Genomic DNA, 17,593 nt, shown 5'->3' on the forward strand with positions numbered 1-17,593 from the left:
TAAATGGGGTTAAACACTGCAAGTGGGATTGGATTAAACCCTTGGCTAAGGAGCCAATATGAATGCACAGCCTGTGCAAAAAGTAAGATACTTAGTGAGATCGTGTGACTAGCACACCCCAGCAGCTTTAATGGAAGTAAATTAGACTGGTGAGCAACGGGTAAGGAATCCAATGTGCTCCAGGAACCGGTGCTGCCAGGACTCCCTCGGCACGGTGGCAGCGCGCAGCATGTTAGCTGCGCAGCACCGTTCACTGCAACAGCACTCATTTTCCCCAGAATTCAGCGCGGTGCGGAGACTGGTTTTCCACTGTTTGCACGTTGAGATGGGAACTGTCATTTTTAAAATCAGTTACAGTGGTCTTATTTTTTCCTCTGGCGCTCGTTGTTTGGTTTCACGATGTTTTCGGGGAGGATTAATTCCTCACATGCAGAGAAACGTCCTTGCAGGCAGACAAAAAGCGGATTTATTTAACACAGGTACAAATACAGTCTTCAGTGTAGTAGTGGTGGAGGAGTTGCACAGTCAGTGTGACTAGTCTAATACTGTTTACTGAGACTGTCACCTCGTGCATATTTTGTCATTATTATTATTTAGGGGTAAATGGACACACGAGAAAGCGCGTTTTTGACATGCAGCCAGGTCAGGTGGTGTTCAAAACAGATCATGCGAGCCCTGACTGATCATTCCGAACTGTGCTGTGTCTCGGGACGGCTTTTTTGGAGACTGTTCTTTTAAAAGTGCACTTCGCTACCGCCGTAATTTTAAAGTCGTGTACTGTTGTTTCCACTCACTGGCTTGCTTTTAAAGCTGAATATCTTCTGCACCGCTTGGATTGCTCCGAGTAGGGACGCGATAAAAGGTGTCAAGGACGCTGTCAGGACAGTAGGCGGCGCTGTGTTGAGGGCTCCGGCCTCCAGTACCTTTCCTGTAGTTCTCTTCATCAGACTCCTTATCCTGTATTAATACCCTCAGAAATCACTGCTGTACCTCTGGGTAAACAACTGTAAAGTTGATCATCTCCTGTTTTAAGTCACCTTGGGTGAAGGCATGAGCTAAAGGTTAAGAATACCAGTAATAATACTCGAGCGTTCATTGTCAGGTCCTGGTAATAACAAGATGAACTCTCTGAATATGTTCAGCAGTGACTCTGCCAGCATCCAGTTCTGGGTCCGGTCCTGAGAGCATGCAGGGGGTGTCCCGAGAGCTCAAAGCAGTGTTGAAATTTGCAAGGCTTTCTGAAAATGCCACTGTCCCCACAAAGGCTTCTGCAGGAGCTGCAGGTTATGATTTGTATAGGTTCGTAAAACCTTTCCCACTGCTTTTCATTCTCATTTACTCCAAATGGAAAATGGTGTATCCAACAATATCTTTCATGGACAGTGCCCACGACTGCTCCATTGGTCCCATGGAAAAAGCTGTAGTCAATACGGACATCCAGATTGCTGTTCCTGCAGGTTGCTATGGAAGAGTGGGTAAGTAGGTGGAGATCCATCAAGTATCCGATGTTTGTTGGAGATCCAACGTCAAGGACATCCCTTTCTTTTTTTCTTTTAGTAAAGTTGTCTTTTCTGATGACTTCATTTTAGCTAAATATATCCTTCTAAAAACATTTCAGTGTATGGAGTAATTTTTCAACGTGTATCTGAAAATTTTAAAGTCATTTATTCATGTTTAAATTTTGTTTTTTAAGCTCCACGTTCTGGATTAGCTGCAAATTACTTCATCGACGTCGGAGGTAATCGACGGTTGGATCAATGGGTCATTGGATAAATTGAACGTTAAATATGATGCAGAATATAGTATGTAGTATTCATGAGTTAATTCCTATCATCGCAAGCAGAATGATTTTCTTCTGACCAGGGATTGTCTTAATGAAACAGCCCCTGTAAGGAAATTGTATTTAAACAAATTGTTTAGATACCATTCTAACTTATTCCAACATTTTTTTTGAAGCGGGAGTTATAGATGAAGACTACAGAGGAAATGTTGGCGTTGTACTTTTCAACTTCAGTAAAGAAATATTTCAAGGTGAGCCCTTCAATGTGCATAAAATGAAACATGATTGAAACTGATGGGGGGGGGGGGGGGGGTTTTCTGTGGTGTGAATAATTTCGTCAAATAAATTAAAAATTCAGGCAATTTTGCTTGGGTTGGTATGTTCCTCATAATATATCTTCCTCTTTTAACAATATTCCACCTGTCATTTCGGTAGTCTGCAGACAGATTTGAATAGTGTGTAATGTGTAAAAACGAGAAATGTTCACTTGTAGTATTTACATTGTAGTGAAAAAAGGGGACCGCATTGCCCAGCTAATCTGTGAGAAAATCTGCCACGCAGACCTTGAGCAGCATGAGGTACGCAGAGAATGTGAGCTGGCTGTGATGTTGCTTGGACTGTCCTCAAAAATATTTACCAGTATCTGAAATGTCTCTAAATATCCACCTAGGAACTTGATGAAACTACACGTGGAGACAGCGGTTTTGGATCGACTGGCCAAACATGAGACTCCTTGAGATTTTGAGTATTTAAAGACCTTTTCTGTATTTTTGTGTTTAGAAAGACTTGTGCAAGAGGAAAGAATCCCCCCCCATGATTTTGAAATGAACACATCCTCAAAGCACGAGAACAGTATAGCCCTATTTGGGGCTTATAAGTCAAAGGATCAGTACTTGTTTACTTTGTTACCTTCTGATCTTGCTGTTGAAGCACTTGTGGGCAACAAATTTGTTCTTTCACAGCAGAATTCACTGAAGAGTGAATAGTTTCTTCCCTCCTGTAGTCAACATGGGCCACTGTTAATTTGTTGATACTAAAAAATTATGGTAATCCAGTTGAATTTATTTTATTTTAATGTTGTGTTCTTCCCAACAAGTTTTCTCCTTGTGCTTAACAGGGAGTGAAGAAAAAGCAGTGAGAAAACAATTAATGAAAGTAACAGCCAAGATGTGTGTTTAAAAATCACTGGGAGAAAATCCAGAGAGAAACTGAGGAGAGGAAACAAAACTTCTAAAGCAGTTACATTAGAATAACATCTGGAGGTCCAAGGCCAGATGACTGCCCACCCTGCCTGGCCTTTTGCCCTGAGACATGGTTTGTTGTTAATATTACCACTATGTGGTGCTATAAGTACACAATTGAAAAAGAACACAAAGGTTGGTTTGAATCTGTTCTTTAATTTTGATATATTTTACTTCTGAATCTCTCATTTTGTTAATTCAAAGCTATGGAGTTCAGTTTTTTTGAAATTATAATCTAGATGATGAAATTATGGGAAGTGCGTACTGTACTTTATTTTAAGGTCACTATTGTTAAGTGGTTAATCTTTCGGATTTTTTTTTTTTTTTGCACTGGAAATTCTTCTGCAAAAAAAGTCTAGGGTTTTGTGTTTCTAGTCTGAGGAATAGTCCTGAAAGCCTAATGACCATAAATGCTTTCTCTGTAATGGAATTATTTCATTAAAACTACTGTTATAAATTATGACAGTGCTGGATGTACAATATCAAAATTGACCTCTGAGGTCGTTTTCACCTGTGTGTCCATCATAAACATTCACTTGCCCCATAGGATTTGGTGCAGAAGTTCATTCAGATTGCAGTGCTCTTTATAAAGCTTGTATGATGTAAGTACATCTGACCATGTGTAAGGAGGACTACCTAGGGAGCAGCATGGAGGCATTCCTGCTATGTGGACACTTGGGATATTGTGACATTTCTACATGTTTTTCACAAAGAATTTGTAAAAGGAATATTGCTGAAAATCAACATTTCTCTATTCTAAGTAATCAAATCTGTTTAATTCTGGTGCCCAGATGAGTGCCCTAATACCTGGTGCTATAGTTATAGATTAATAACTTGGGCCACAAAAGAAGTAAGGCTGCTGCCACTCTACTGAGCAGGAATAAAAGGTACTGAGTGTCTATACTATATTGGTTTAAGCTGCTTCACTTGCTGAAGAAGCACACATTCTTCAGTGTTTACTAGAAGTGTAGAGGTACAATCACTGGCTGTGTGTACAAACAGAAGAATGTGCTCTATGTGTATTTTAATGTGTTGAAGTAAAACTAATAAATAATACCCATCCATACATTATTAATAACTGCTGATCTTAAGACGGGGTCATTGTGGTGCAGAGGCTATTCCAGAAGTATTTTGTGTGAATCGGAGTACACCTTGGACAGAACACCAGTCCATCACAGGGTAGGCACCCACATAGACTACAGGCAGTTTAGAGTCTCTGGTTTATGTGAAACACACGTCTTTGCACTGTGGGAGAAAACTTGCATGAACGTGGGAGAAAACTTGCATGAACATGGGAAAAACATGCAAATTCCAGATGGAGCTGGATTCAAACCCATAGTACAAGCCACAGTCCAACAGCTGAGGCACCAGCTGGGCAACCATGCCACCCTAACAAATAATCAAAGTGAAATGTGATGCAACTGGATCGAGCTAAATTGACCATTGCAGAAAATTACTCCTGATTCATTTTATTGGGACTTTTTCTATACTAATCTATTTACCACGTGTATTGAACTATACATTAAAAACATGAATATTCTGCTTAACATATTCCTGTTCTCATTTAGGGGGTCATTTTTGAGCCATACTACAGTTCATGTAATGGATCATTTCTTAAAGCAAATGAATAAATTTATGCACTATATCCTCTGAAAAGCAATCTACAGCAAGCCTGCATGCAGAGAAAAATCTTACTTTCTGGCTATTCATTTGTAACACCTTGATCACCACAAAGACAAATAGCCTGACTATTTTTAGTTAATGAAAGTAGTATTAAACTTGTCACTTCTGGTTAAATATTCCATGATGCCTATCATTACATGAACTAGGAGTGCAGCTGCAATCCAAAACAGGTGACGAGGGAAATATCCCAGCAGCACACTGGGCAGCTTGTTGGTGCTCCTGCCAATTCTCTTTTGAATGTCTTAAATGGAAGCTCACAGGGCATGTTGGAAATATAGCATTTAAGCAGAATCAGACCCCTTTAAACCAAAAATATGTTTTATTGTGAATTTACTGGAACTAAACCCTCACTGATGTGAACAAACTCTGGTACTGAAGGATCATTTCATCATCTTGGATGAGAGCACTGATTGTACTTGTGAGAATGGGTGTGGCCTCCAAGGCCTCAGTGCACAACGTTGAGTCACAGATATTAATTACATTGACAGAATGGCGTATACAGTGAAGAAGTAGTTGGTCATTATAAGCACCATTACAAAACCCTTCCTTTCAGGGCTTTACCTAGTTAAAAATGCTTTTGATGATTAAAAAGTGGCATGGTTACAGTATAAACACACTTCATTTACATGTAGTATAGGAATAACTGTGAACAAAGAGGCTACTGAGCTAACTTTGGTTGGTTGCAAACTTAATCTTCAGACTGTAGAAAACTTGCGTTTTGGCTACCATGTTCATATGTTAATAAAATGTCAGATGGCCCAAGTATTCCACAATGAGCAGGGGAAATATGCAAATAACACTCGCAATTAAAATAGCAACATTTCACCCTGGAAGAAAAACAAAATGTATCATAAATGTATCAATGTGATGATACAAATGGCAAAATATATAATTTATTATCAAAACCCAAAATGGGGAAAAACCTTTATAATAGCAAAACAACACCCCTTTGAAATCCCACAACCATGGTTGTGTAGTGCGGCTTATAAAAGGTGACAAAGTGTATAAAAGGGTCAAACCCATGTACCTTTAAAGTACACTCAGCACCTTTGCTCGGCCCTTGACTTCACTTGTTTAATCAGTGACAAGTGAAGTGCTTTCAGTACAGACCACCCAGAAATCACCGTAATTCATGTTTGGCTAGAATACCTTAAATAAGAGCCACCTGGTGATCAATCATTTTGATTACCTGTGTGATCTAGACAAATAAATGCACTTATCTCCATGTTGTACTTAATTTTATTATATTGAATGCATGATTATTTTGAAGGTACACAATTTTGCTCCGCTCCTTGCCAAGGTCACCTGCTGCTGCTACTACCTCCCCCCGTAGTTTTTTAAAATCCTCATCAAACTTGGGCAATCCGACATTTTATTCATAAATCTAGGATGTCAAGTTACCAGCACAAGTTAATATATAATACAATGCTGATCTATTCAATGGAAAGCTAAATTATGTCAGAAAGTCTTTCAAGGCCGTGCCAAATCCTCAACATCAGCTAAGCAGGAAAGTCTTAGCATCAGTGCCTTCTTGCAATGTCTATGTCCCACAGAGTGTCACGAGATTCGACATACCATAATACAAAACCTTATTCAGAAGAGCGCTCTGAATGAAGCCTGAGAAAATGACTGCTTTTGGGATAGATTTTTTGCTCATGCTTTTCCTTCTCATCCCCTGCTTGCTAAACACATGCCAGTGTTTCTTTTCCATATGCTGTATGCAATAAGACATTGTATCCATGATATGTGGAATCATCTTTGGGAGTCATCAATGCAGTCCCTCAGTCTCTTTGGTTACAGGCAATCTCACTGGTCTCCTTGTGCTGTTAGTGGAGAACAATCTGCACTTTCATTCGTAGCGTATCTCCCAGCTGTCCCGTGAGGTAGTCTTTATCATGGTTGTCTTCCAGCTGGGCCAGTTCTTTCTTTCTGTACAATGGAATGCTGCTGATTTGTAAATAATAAACTCCAGGATGTAGTTTCTTCTTGGTTAAATGAAGATAGCTTATTCCTTCTTCCTGGTTGATCTTGAAGAATCCCTCCTCATTTCCCAAGTCAATCAGGTAGCGGATATGGTTGGAGAGTGTGGAGAGTGCGGGCGTGAACTCCAAAATGCGATGTTTGTTGTTCAGGTCGCTGATGTTGAAATTGAACAGAATGGGGTTTTCAACATCCACACTTGCCAGGCTGACTGTTTCTTGTTCATCCTGAAAATGACAAACAAATGTGCATGCACTCAGTCAAGTCTCAGTAAACAAAAATATGCCATTTTAAAACCACTCATACTTTTATTTTTAATCAGTGACAAGATATAGTAAATATTTATAAAAAATAAATATAATTTTAAGATAAAATTTTCAAATGACAGCATGAATGGACAAACTGGGAGAGAAATGGCTAAATACAATTTGCTCTTCGTCTCAAAAATGTAGCTCATACATATTGTGAGTTCTTTTGAGAGGAGCCATCGAGTTACCTGCGAGTCTGCTAGAAGTGCATCATCCGTTACATCGGTGCTTCTACGTTTTCTGCCCTTCTTTGGGTAGCCGTTGACTTTGCATTCATAGCAGGCCTCTGGAGAAAGCGAGTTGTCCTCTGCATCTCCACCTTGGCTTACACCCCCAAAGCCAGTGCCTGAGATACAGTGCCTGAATCACAAACAGGCAAAAGCCTTTGGTTAGACCAGTAGTACATGCATAAATACATTGTTGCTTGGCAGTGCCATAAAGCTCTCACCCTTGCCCTGCTCTGTAATAGCCCGGGGGACACCCACACAGGTAGCCCCCGTCGGTATTGGAGCAGCCATAGTTGCAGGGGTTCTGTGGGGAGGAGCATTCATTGATATCCTCACAGCCACCGCTGAACTGCTGGTAGCTGAAGCCTGTGGGGCAGAGGCAGCGGAAGCTCCCCAACGTGTTATGGCAGGAGGCTTCACCGCAGATCTGGCTGTTCTGGCACTCGTTCTCATCTGACCACGACAACAAAGAAACAATCGTGCAATGAGGTCCATACTTTTGTCTAGAGCTTATCATATCTGCACAATAGCAGGACAAATACCTTTCACATAAATCTCTGAGCTATCTTGAAGTATTTCATGCAAAAGTAAAACAAAAACAAATATTTAACTGACTTTTAAAAAGTGTTTCAAACCGTTGTTGCAAGCTGCCAGTTCAAGTAGTTAATTCATTTAACAACAGATGCATAACAAATAAAATTTTCAACTGTTGCAGTGTATGCTTTCCTTTTACTGTTATACTTAATGCAGCCATTCATCTTATCCAATCAGGGGTCTGACATGCTGAATACACCCCCAGAAAACAGAGGACATAATTAAGGGTATACCCTGAACGGTACGGTATGGGTACTTACACACTGAGGACAATTTAAAGCTACCAACTTGTGTGAATTGAGAGGAACAAAACATTAAACATAAAGTATGCACAAACTATACTGAGGTTCACTGAAATGCACAACCCTGTGAGTACTCGTGGAGCAGCCATGCCACTCTTCTCTTCATGTAAAAGCTGAAAATTAGCTGTTAAATGAACGTGACGTATGAAAGCTGAAACCTCGTGGCCACCAACCACAGGGGTTGTGTGTGCCTTTGGTACAACAAACACTTTCAGACCTGGGTACATCTAAATTAATGTGTACACTGATGGAGTCCCTCACCTACACATTGGTTCCACTGGTAGTGCTGGAGGTAGCCCTGAGGGCAGCTGCACCTGTAGCCTCCTACCAGGTTCTGACAGCCATGTTGGCACCGATGGTTCCCCTCACATTCATTCATATCTGTCAAGACAACAGGTGCACACTTAGCAATACAGTGATGGTAAAGTACCTTCACCATCCCATAGCATGTTAAATACAAACAAAGAAGCTTCAACAGGGCACGTATGTAACCAAATTTATATGAGACAGCAGCGGAGGAGGACAGTGAAAGCAACGCCCTTCAATGGGGGTGTCCAGCAAATGGGAGGCAGCTGACCTTCACAGCCCTGCCCATTCTGGTCCAGGGTGAATCCACGCTGACACTCGCAGTTATAGCTGCCAGGGCTGTTCTGGCAAATCCCGTTGGAACCACACAAGCCCGGGTCCATGGCACACTCATTGTTGTCTGCAGGAGGGGTCATGAGAGAGAAAATGCAATTCTGCTAATTGGGTCAGCACAGGAACCTAGAACACTGCATTAAGTGTATCAAAATCAACCGGACACACTCAACCCCTCCCCGAGTTCAAACGCAGCAATTTCAGTCTTGCAATGCATCATAACAGGCTCAGAAATCAGCTTTGGCCAATGAAATGATCAATATCCAGTGCTACTGCTAACATTATTTTAGGGCAAAGTATTCATATTTACACGTTTGTTTCCCCTATGGGAGTCTGCTATCTGATTTTTCTTTCTACGTTACACCGAGAAACAGTGACACTGTCAACATGACACTCTTTAAACTCAAAAGTAAAAAATCTTTTATTTTTATAAATGCACACTAATTGGATCCAGGTTCAAGTCCCACTGATGTAGCACCCTTGAGCAAAATACTTACCTGGAACTACTCCCATGGAATAAATTACACAGCTGTCTAAATGGATTAATAATTAGAAGTAATGTAGTGTAAAAACTTCACACTGTAAGATACTTTAGAGAAAAGTGTCAGAAAAACAAATAAATGTACATTTATTTTAGTGAATAAGAAAGATGCTTTACAATGACCACTATTTGCTAAAGAAGTACCTACTGGACTGCTTGAAAAACTTTGCCTAATTTCAAAGATTTAATACTGAATTCACGGGAATTACAGTAGAAAGAGTTAAACCCTGTTGAATTGATCGTAACATAGTCATAATAAGTCATAGTTATGTAGAAATTAGTCAAGCTTAATTTGGTGTTTAGATATAATCCTGAAACCACTAATTCCTAGAACTCCAAAATGAGTTATTTTACAGTGAGTGCTGAACAATAAACGGATGCATTAGTTTGAGTCACCTGCCCTAGCAGAGATCTGTGCCTACAGGACTTACCAATGCAGGCTGTGTGGTGCTGAGTGAACCCAGGTGGGCATTTACAGGTGAATCCGCCGATGGTGTTGACGCACAGGAACTGACAGTTATGTTGTTTGGTTGAACACTCATCCAGGTCTGGAGGTGGAAAAAGGAAAAAGAGGAGAAAGAGTCACACTCGTGGGCACCCATCTGTCGCATTTCTCCCACCGCCAGTTTCTAGGGAGCTCTGAATACAAGAGCAATGTGAGTTCTTTCCAGTTCCTACAGTGTCTCCTGTCCTGCCACAGAGACCCATCTCTTTCAGAAGTCTTCACTCTGGCAATTAATCCACATTCATGCAACCAGTCATGTGAATGACACATTGCAAAGGGTATGTGACCTATTAGACATCAGATGAGAAGTCCCGGAGAGACCTAAAATGTCAGCGCATGTGTGTGCTTGCATTTCTGTGTTTGCTGATGTCGCCTCCGGGCTCCTCACTCCTGCCAGTGAAATAGCAGAACAGAGTTGTGGTCCAGGAAGTGAACAACTACATGTGCCAAACAACACAAACTGTTCCTTCAACAAGCACCCATGTTTCTGCTCCTCAGACACTGATCAAAGCCCCTGCATTTCACAGGCCATGTGTAGTGAGAACACACTAATTGTTGATTATTTTTCCCATCCAGAGTTAGTGCCCTGTAAATGAACTGGATTTCGGGGAAACTTTGAGGAAAATCAGTCCACAAATATGTAAATAAAGATTAAAGATTAAAAATAATGGCACAAAGTTACTTGTGTTTGTTATGAATTCTAACCCTAACTTTAAAAAGGCCTTATTCACCAGAACCTCTGTTTATGAAACACATGATAGGCCAGTAGGAAAGTCCACAGTGACTTCAGTAGTACAGACCGTCTGCAGAGAAGCCAACTGAACAATGAGCCCAGAAATCTCCTTGCCAAACATTAACCTTACAATTAAATCAAAGTACTGTGAATGCCAGTATCTAATTAGGATGAATTCTATTAATATTAGTATTTTACTTCACCAACATTATTTATACACATTCAACAGCCTTTGAGTTACTTTTGGGGAAGGTTAATTTAGTACATGGATCCTCAGAGGATCCTTGAAGTACAGGTTTGTTTTAAAAACAACACTGTTTAGCTACATTTAGCTAGCTTTGGAAAAAAACATTTGCTAAGAAAAGAACATAAACAAAGGTTAAAAACAAAATATAGATACATTTTTATTATATATTACTACGATATTACTATCCACTACACAACCCATTGTGAAGGCAATCCATTTTTGGTGCAATAACTTCAGTGCAATTTTGTCCCTGATTTACTTTACAGACATTTTTCTGGGAGGGGTCCATAGCTTTCATCATGTTCTTAAATTGGTCTGTGCCCTAGAAAAGATTAAGAACTTCTCATTGAATGCCAATGGGCTGCGGAACCATAAATCCTGTCTAAATGCAGAATTCTAAGCATGTGAAGTTGTATGACCTCGGCAACTCTTGCCGTCCTCCTGCAAGATGTAGCCCCTGGGGCAAGAGCATAGGTAGCTGCCATCTGTGTTCTTGCAGATGAAGTTGCAGGGCTTCGGAGCTTGCGAGCACTCATCCACATCTGTAGTGCCAAGAAAGGTGTGAGAATTAAGCATTTGAACAATAAAGGTTCAAATGGTGCAAGAGAAACTGCTGAAAGGTACAAAATCTAAACTCAGTAGGTGTATAACTCACTAGCTGTAGTTCACTAGTTGCACTATGAAAAACACTCATCTTAAATTGTATTATACAGCTGTAAAAACAAAAGCCGTGTAAAGTGTTGTATTATGCTCATGAGACTAGTCTGAATCCAAGTATTTCTGTAACGTGTCATAACTCTGTTTTCGTGATCTTAACAAACCACTTACCGACACATGTGGTCTGAGTAATGTCAGCAGTGTACCCCAGTTTGCATATGCATTTGTAGGATCCCAGAGTGTTCACACACTGTCCGTTACGGCATAGGTTTCCCATGACCCGGCACTCATCGATATCTGGAAAGAACGAAGGGCTAGATGTACATCATAACTCAGTCGCACACCAATACGTTATACAACAAAACAAACATGACAGCAATGTGAAATGACAAACACAGTGGTGGTCCAGTGTCATTTCCATGTACCTTGGCCATCAGTGGTGTACCCAGGCCCCAGTGGGCACATCTTCTTGTACTGTGTGGTGCCTGGCAAGGGGCAAAGCTCACAGTTGGGTCCCCAGCCACGTCCGCCATCACAGCAACACTCAGATTTGGTAACACTATTACGACTGGTGGAGGTCATCTGGCAAAGGGTCTGCAACACCTCTGTGAAGCAGAAGCCCTGTCGGTTGTCTGCAGAGAGGAAGAGGAAAAGTCACACACAAAGGCAGAAGGTCAGAGAACATCCACTTAAAAATAGAGCTGAAGAGGAATCAGTCTATGGTCAGTAAGGTGATATCAAAAACTATCCATTACAGATTTTTCTGTTGCTGTTCACAGCCACAGCTTCTTAATGGCCTGTGGTTCAACTGTTCAGCTGTGAACTTGTCATTTTTATTCATTTTAGTACAGACCTCAGGTTTCAAGCACTTTATGAACACATGAACAGATAGATGGAAGAGAAATTGCAGAAAAATAACTTTGCACTGGTAGCTGTTTGGTAGTGTCTTTGGTAAAGGTCTGAAGCACAGCAGAACATGTTGAGGAATAACATCTATAAACCAAAGATGAGAGAACAGGGCTCGGCCCTCCTGATAATTTAATAACAGCCTGTTGTCTTGCAGTGACGGCCTTTGCCATCTTGGTGGCATCATAACATGATTTTTTTGAAGGTAGGCTAGTATGGAACTCACCAATACATTCAGTCTGTGAGGGACTGGGGGTGAAACCCTGGTCACATCGGCAACGGTAGCTCCCCACCATGTTCTCACAGCGGCCATTCACACAGATCCCGGGCTTGGCTGTGCATTCATTCAGATCTGGCACGCAAGACAGACAAGAGTGCATCACACGTGAGGCCCTGAGGTCAAACGGAGGACGGAATAACTTGGTGCCCATGTTTACACTCAGAGAGTAGTGGGAAGGCAATAATAAACACCTTGGACGGTTTTACCTCATTCAGTTATCATGTAAACTATTTGAAGCAAGTTTGCCTTTTGCCAAATGACGTCAGGCAATTACAGAACACTAAAGTACTGCTTTTGAATTGCTCAACAAAAACAACAATCAGCTAAAATCTCACATTGTTTCACTAAGATGCAATGCAAGGCTTTCAACCCAATGGAATTTCAGTTGTATCAGCCATTATGGCTAAAAAAGCCTTTAATAAATAAACTTGATACCTTTCTGTACTGAGGGCACATTACAGACTTCATTCTGGCAACAACCCCGAACTGAAAAGGCAGATGTCTGAAAGAATGATTTTTCTGCCAAGTAGCTTGCGTACATAGAAAGTTCAAGCCCTGCTTCATTTAAGGGTGGGGTGTATAAAGATCTTAATAGAGATCCTGACAGGTTTATAGGGTGCCAGAATGTTTAGGAGATTCATTTTTCTTTCCCAGCTAGCAATTTACACCCATGGAGATGGAATTCAGTGAAATGAAGCCCTAAGTAACACACAAGTGCATATGAGAAACAACACAGCCAGTCTTACCCATACAGCCCTCGCCGTTCGGCTGTCTAATGTATCCCGGTGAACAGATGCACATGTACGTGCCTATCAGGTTCTTGCATGTCATCCCTCTGCTTTCACAGTCATCGATGCCATCCTCACATTCATTTTGATCTAGAAGAAGACATATTTTACTCCACAGGCCATATACTCTTAGTCTTTATGTTGCTGGGTATCAATTATCATAATGTGCAGTAACAAACATAAAATTAAGGACCTTGCCGTTCATTTCTGAAAAGGGGTACACAGAGCCTCAAGTAACACACACACCAGCATAAATTGCTGAAACTACAGGTAACTTTGGGGAAAACTGTTAGAAAAGCTACCACTAATAGCTAATATTAGTATTTATAACGATTTAGGATACTTGGGTGTTTAGGATACTACAGTGGTGTGCAGCCTTTGCTGTTTCTGAGGAATTTCAGCTCACTGTGTCACATGTAATGTTGTCCAGTGAAGCCAAAGAGAACTGTAATCCACTTACAGTACAAACTACTCCAGACTGACATGTTTAAAAAGTGAGATAGTGCTGTGTTTATAAATTAAATGAAAATAACGCAGTATAACTCAGACACTGTCTAACCAATTCAGCCAGCTGTGGCTTTTAAACGTTCAGCTGTTTACATCCTTGGCCTTTTCAAGTCCACACTGAACATGAAACCATTTTAACTTTTCCCAACTCACAGTCTCCACAGCCCATGCTTTTCCATTTAATTGTTAGAGAATACACAAAGGATTGATACTTTTTTAATCATTTATTGTGTAGGTGATCCTTTTTCCAAAGTGACTTCCAGCTTTTTCTACCCATTTTTATAACTGCGTATTGAACTGGAGCAATTCATGTTAAGTAACTTGCTTACAGGGAAATCAGTAGAGCTTCTCCTGGGCTTCAAACCAGCAACCAGGTTCTCTTTTATCAACTTATTTTTCTGTACATGAGGAGATTTAATCACTTAGTGTTATGTATCCAATCCTGTTGTGTATGAGAACAAAGACCAGGACATGTGAACCAGGCAAAACAACGAGGACACTATACCTTTGCACATTCTTTTGTCTTCCCGCAGGACGTAGCCTGCAGGGCACTTGCACTCATAAGAGCCCACCGTGTTGACACAGCGGAAGGCACAAAGCAAAGGATTCTGGGTGCATTCGTTCACATCTAAGAAGACAGACAAGCCACAGCTAATGTTAAATGCCAAACAATACATCTGCAATACAGCTGTAGCATCAAAGAGATCCTTTTTAGATTCATTTTTTTTTCCATTTCACTGAAGAAAAGAGTAAAATTCCTTTCTTTTCATTTACTCCATATTGCAGTTATAGGGAAGTCACTCGCAAAACATAAACACGTGCCTACATGTCAAAGTGACAGTAAATCAAACTGTACCTTCACAAGTCATCATAGGTCCAGGCTCAAAGCCCTCGTCACAGGCACACTCAAAGGCCCCAACCACATTGGTGCATGTCCCATTCCCACAGGGAGCTCCCAGGTCGCACTCATTGATATCTGTGACACAAACACTTTCAGCATGTGGCCTGTTTCTTCCAACATCGCTGTCTGCAGGGGTGTTAAAGATGTCTTATAGTAATGATGAAAAACAAAACACCCAAGGGCTCTCTGATCTTACCTTTACAGTTAACCCCAGTGTAGTCTAGTTCGTATCCAAAAGGACACTCACAGCGGAAAGACCTGTCCATGTTGATGCACTGCCCAAACTTACAAGGGTTTGTCAAGCATTCATCAATATCTGAAATATTCATGGAACACACATTCACAGCAAGTGAGTGAGACAAGTCAGTATGGTTCAATCAGTCAAGAAACAGAATACTGAAGTCAACCTACCTACTGGGTTGTCATTTTTGTCAGTAGTTTGGCCCACTCCAGGACAAAGCAAACCAAAAGCCTCTGGAATGAGAAATACCTCACTTTCCAAATGTACCCTGCAGTTTTTCGTATACACAAAAGCAGCAAAGCATTTATTCTTGTCATTAAGAAGCTCACAGAGAATAGAGTGTGTCATTTCTGCACTGTTTGTTGTAACCTTGTAAGCAAGCGCATGCTGGTGTGTGGACTCTTACCCTCATCTTTGGTGGGACAGATCTCGCAAGGGTCACCCCAACCCTGGCCGGGCATGGCACTGCAGCAGCAAGTGCCCTTGGTGGTGTTGTGGGGTTTGGGTGCCAGGCACCTGCCATTTTCGAACTTGGTATAACAGTAATTGACACGAATATCTGAAGAAATAGGGTGGAGAAACCAGTTTAGAATACATAGCATTTACATTTTCATTCATTCATTTAGCAGATACTTTTCTCCACATGACATACATCTCACAGAAAATACAATGTGTGCATTACATTAAACCTTTACTTTAAGGTCTGTTAGTAAAAAAAAAGACAAGGAGGCAAAATTGGGCCCCATTGTTTGCTTTGCTGTTTTTGCTTGGCCTACCTTTACAGAGCACAGTACACCTGAACTCAACTTTTCATTATATACAAACAGCTCAAAGAGCAGAATAGAAAATGTAGGACTGTTAAGGGTCTAATTTCCCTGTGAAACTGACAGGTCTGGTTATCCTACACAAATAGAAAAGATTTATATCCATCGATCCTCTCACAGCAGCTGTGTGTAAAAAAAGAATCATATGTATGACCCATGTTCATCGAAGTGTCACATCTGATCATAATAAATTGTGACTAGTCTCTGGAAAGGGTGCCTGGAAGCTGTTTATTAGCTCATTGTATTCTTGAAGCTCTAAAGTCTGCTTCCAATTTTATAAACCGTTCTCCCACCTTTACACAGTCCATCTGTGCACGGGTAGACCAGGAATCGTAAACATATCCTCCCTTTTGGTGAATGACATCATCACAAGTTTTAAGTGGGGAACTCCCAGCCTGTGGAGGAAGTCCCTCCAGCTCCATAGGTGAAGAAATGGAAAACTGCTGAGAGCTGTTCACAGACACCCTCGTGTACTACAGCCCAAGAGCAACACGCAACCACTAAGGAAGAAATCTGGAGAGCGTTAACTGCCTTACACCCTTGAAAACCAGAAGAAAACCCTCCTGTTGAACAATCAAATGTTCCACCTATTGAATCATTTTGTGCTAAAAGCCTTGTCTAAGACTCCATTGTGCGCATATGTATGGGAAATACATTCCCCCCAGCTCTCAGAGAACTGCACTCGTTTAGAGTCAGTAAAAGGGCTAGCAAAATCATTCTAGACCCCTCACATCCAGGCCACTTCCTCTTCGAACCTTTGCCATCTGGCCAGCGCTACAGAGCACCGAGCACCAGGACAGCCAGGCACAAGAAAAGTTTATTTCCTCAGGCCATCTACCTAATGAACAGCTAAATCCCCCCCCTAGGGAGTAAACCAGTGCAATACACAACGCTATTTATATTTATATTTATATTTATAACTATTTATCACATCATATCTCTTACTCACACTCCCTTGCATTTGTATCTAGTGACTATTCTTGCATATTGGGTACTTTGTATTTTTATATATTTTTTTACCCCTTATTCACATACTCTGTCTTCTCATCTGTCTTGTCACTGTCATTCTGTCTGTGCTGTGGAAGTTCCTGTCACCAAGACAAATTCCTTGTATGTGTGAACATACTTGGCAATAAAGCTTGTTCTGATTCTGATTCTGAAAGGGCTTAGTTTATTGAACAACTTGCCTTTAATTTTGTCTGAGTCTCTTTTGAAACTATTCACTGACCATCCACTTTTGGTTTATAGCATTTGGTTATATACAAAATATTGCTAATTTCCACAGGAATGAATTTATTTAGTCTGTTTAACATTAAAAAAATACATTATTTTTATTCATCCTGAGGTCGTATGAAGCGTCCTGAATGTGTCAGTTTTTCTTTCTTCTGGCTGGTCTCCATGGGGAGCTTCCATGGTGAAAAGGTTAGAGATAGGCAGCAATGGACTCACCTATACATCTTCTTCCACTGGGGGAGAGCAGGAAGCCCTCTGGACAGGAACATGTGAAACTGCCTTCTGTGTTGTCGCAGGTGCCAAGCACGCAGAAGTCAGGACTCTGTGCACACTCATCAATGTCTATGCAGCAACAACAAAGACATCATTTTAAAACTATTTAAACAAAGAATGGTTCAATGGTTCTAGTGTAACCAGAAGCTCTCCTTCTAGGAAGTGGACTGGGTAATGTTCAAAGTTCATTCATTTTGGTGCCA

The 17,593-nt window shown here is 40.9% G+C and overlaps 2 protein-coding genes across 4 annotated transcripts in view; one reads left to right on the top strand and one right to left on the bottom strand.

Moving 5' to 3' along the window:
* The first annotated feature begins 293 nt into the window (after positions 1-293).
* LOC108941101 (deoxyuridine 5'-triphosphate nucleotidohydrolase-like) lies at positions 294-6,113 on the top strand. Its single transcript, XM_018763595.2, has 7 exons — positions 294-479; positions 1,143-1,299; positions 1,384-1,475; positions 1,694-1,738; positions 1,957-2,031; positions 2,288-2,358; positions 2,451-6,113. Exons 1-7 carry the CDS (start codon positions 326-328, stop codon positions 2,505-2,507), a joined length of 651 nt encoding a protein of 216 aa, XP_018619111.2. The 5' UTR covers positions 294-325; the 3' UTR covers positions 2,508-6,113.
* The window catches only part of LOC108940859 (fibrillin-1-like), a 54,295-nt gene continuing 41,706 nt past the window's right edge, over positions 5,005-17,593 (bottom strand). For all 3 annotated transcript variants that reach the window (XM_029255954.1, XM_029255955.1, XM_018763265.2), the window contains 17 exons: positions 17,334-17,459; positions 15,467-15,619; positions 15,231-15,293; positions 15,016-15,135; positions 14,775-14,894; positions 14,424-14,546; positions 13,370-13,501; positions 12,570-12,695; positions 11,863-12,069; positions 11,609-11,734; positions 11,200-11,322; positions 9,727-9,843; positions 8,693-8,821; positions 8,377-8,496; positions 7,441-7,672; positions 7,181-7,352; positions 5,005-6,911 (listed from right to left, as the gene is read on the bottom strand). In XM_029255954.1, coding sequence (XP_029111787.1) covers positions 6,531-6,911; positions 7,181-7,352; positions 7,441-7,672; positions 8,377-8,496; positions 8,693-8,821; positions 9,727-9,843; positions 11,200-11,322; positions 11,609-11,734; positions 11,863-12,069; positions 12,570-12,695; positions 13,370-13,501; positions 14,424-14,546; positions 14,775-14,894; positions 15,016-15,135; positions 15,231-15,293; positions 15,467-15,619; positions 17,334-17,459 — 2,570 coding nt within the window. In that variant the 3' untranslated portion in view covers positions 5,005-6,530. The remainder of the gene's footprint in view (positions 6,912-7,180; positions 7,353-7,440; positions 7,673-8,376; positions 8,497-8,692; positions 8,822-9,726; positions 9,844-11,199; positions 11,323-11,608; positions 11,735-11,862; positions 12,070-12,569; positions 12,696-13,369; positions 13,502-14,423; positions 14,547-14,774; positions 14,895-15,015; positions 15,136-15,230; positions 15,294-15,466; positions 15,620-17,333; positions 17,460-17,593) is intronic.

This window comes from Scleropages formosus, chromosome 11 (assembly GCF_900964775.1).
Source record: "Scleropages formosus chromosome 11, fSclFor1.1, whole genome shotgun sequence".
In the NCBI taxonomy this organism is placed as follows: Eukaryota; Metazoa; Chordata; class Actinopteri; order Osteoglossiformes; family Osteoglossidae; genus Scleropages; species Scleropages formosus.

Bases quoted from the DNA above. Each gene is read 5' to 3' on its own strand.
- LOC108941101 (XM_018763595.2), top strand. From the start codon at position 326: ATGGGAACTGTCATTTTTAAAATCAGTTACAGTGGTCTTATTTTTTCC. The intron at 1,739-1,956 runs GTAATCGACGGT...TTTTTTTTGAAG, and splicing joins TTACTTCATCGACGTCGGAG to CGGGAGTTATAGATGAAGAC. The intron at 2,032-2,287 runs GTGAGCCCTTCA...TTTACATTGTAG, and splicing joins CAGTAAAGAAATATTTCAAG to TGAAAAAAGGGGACCGCATT.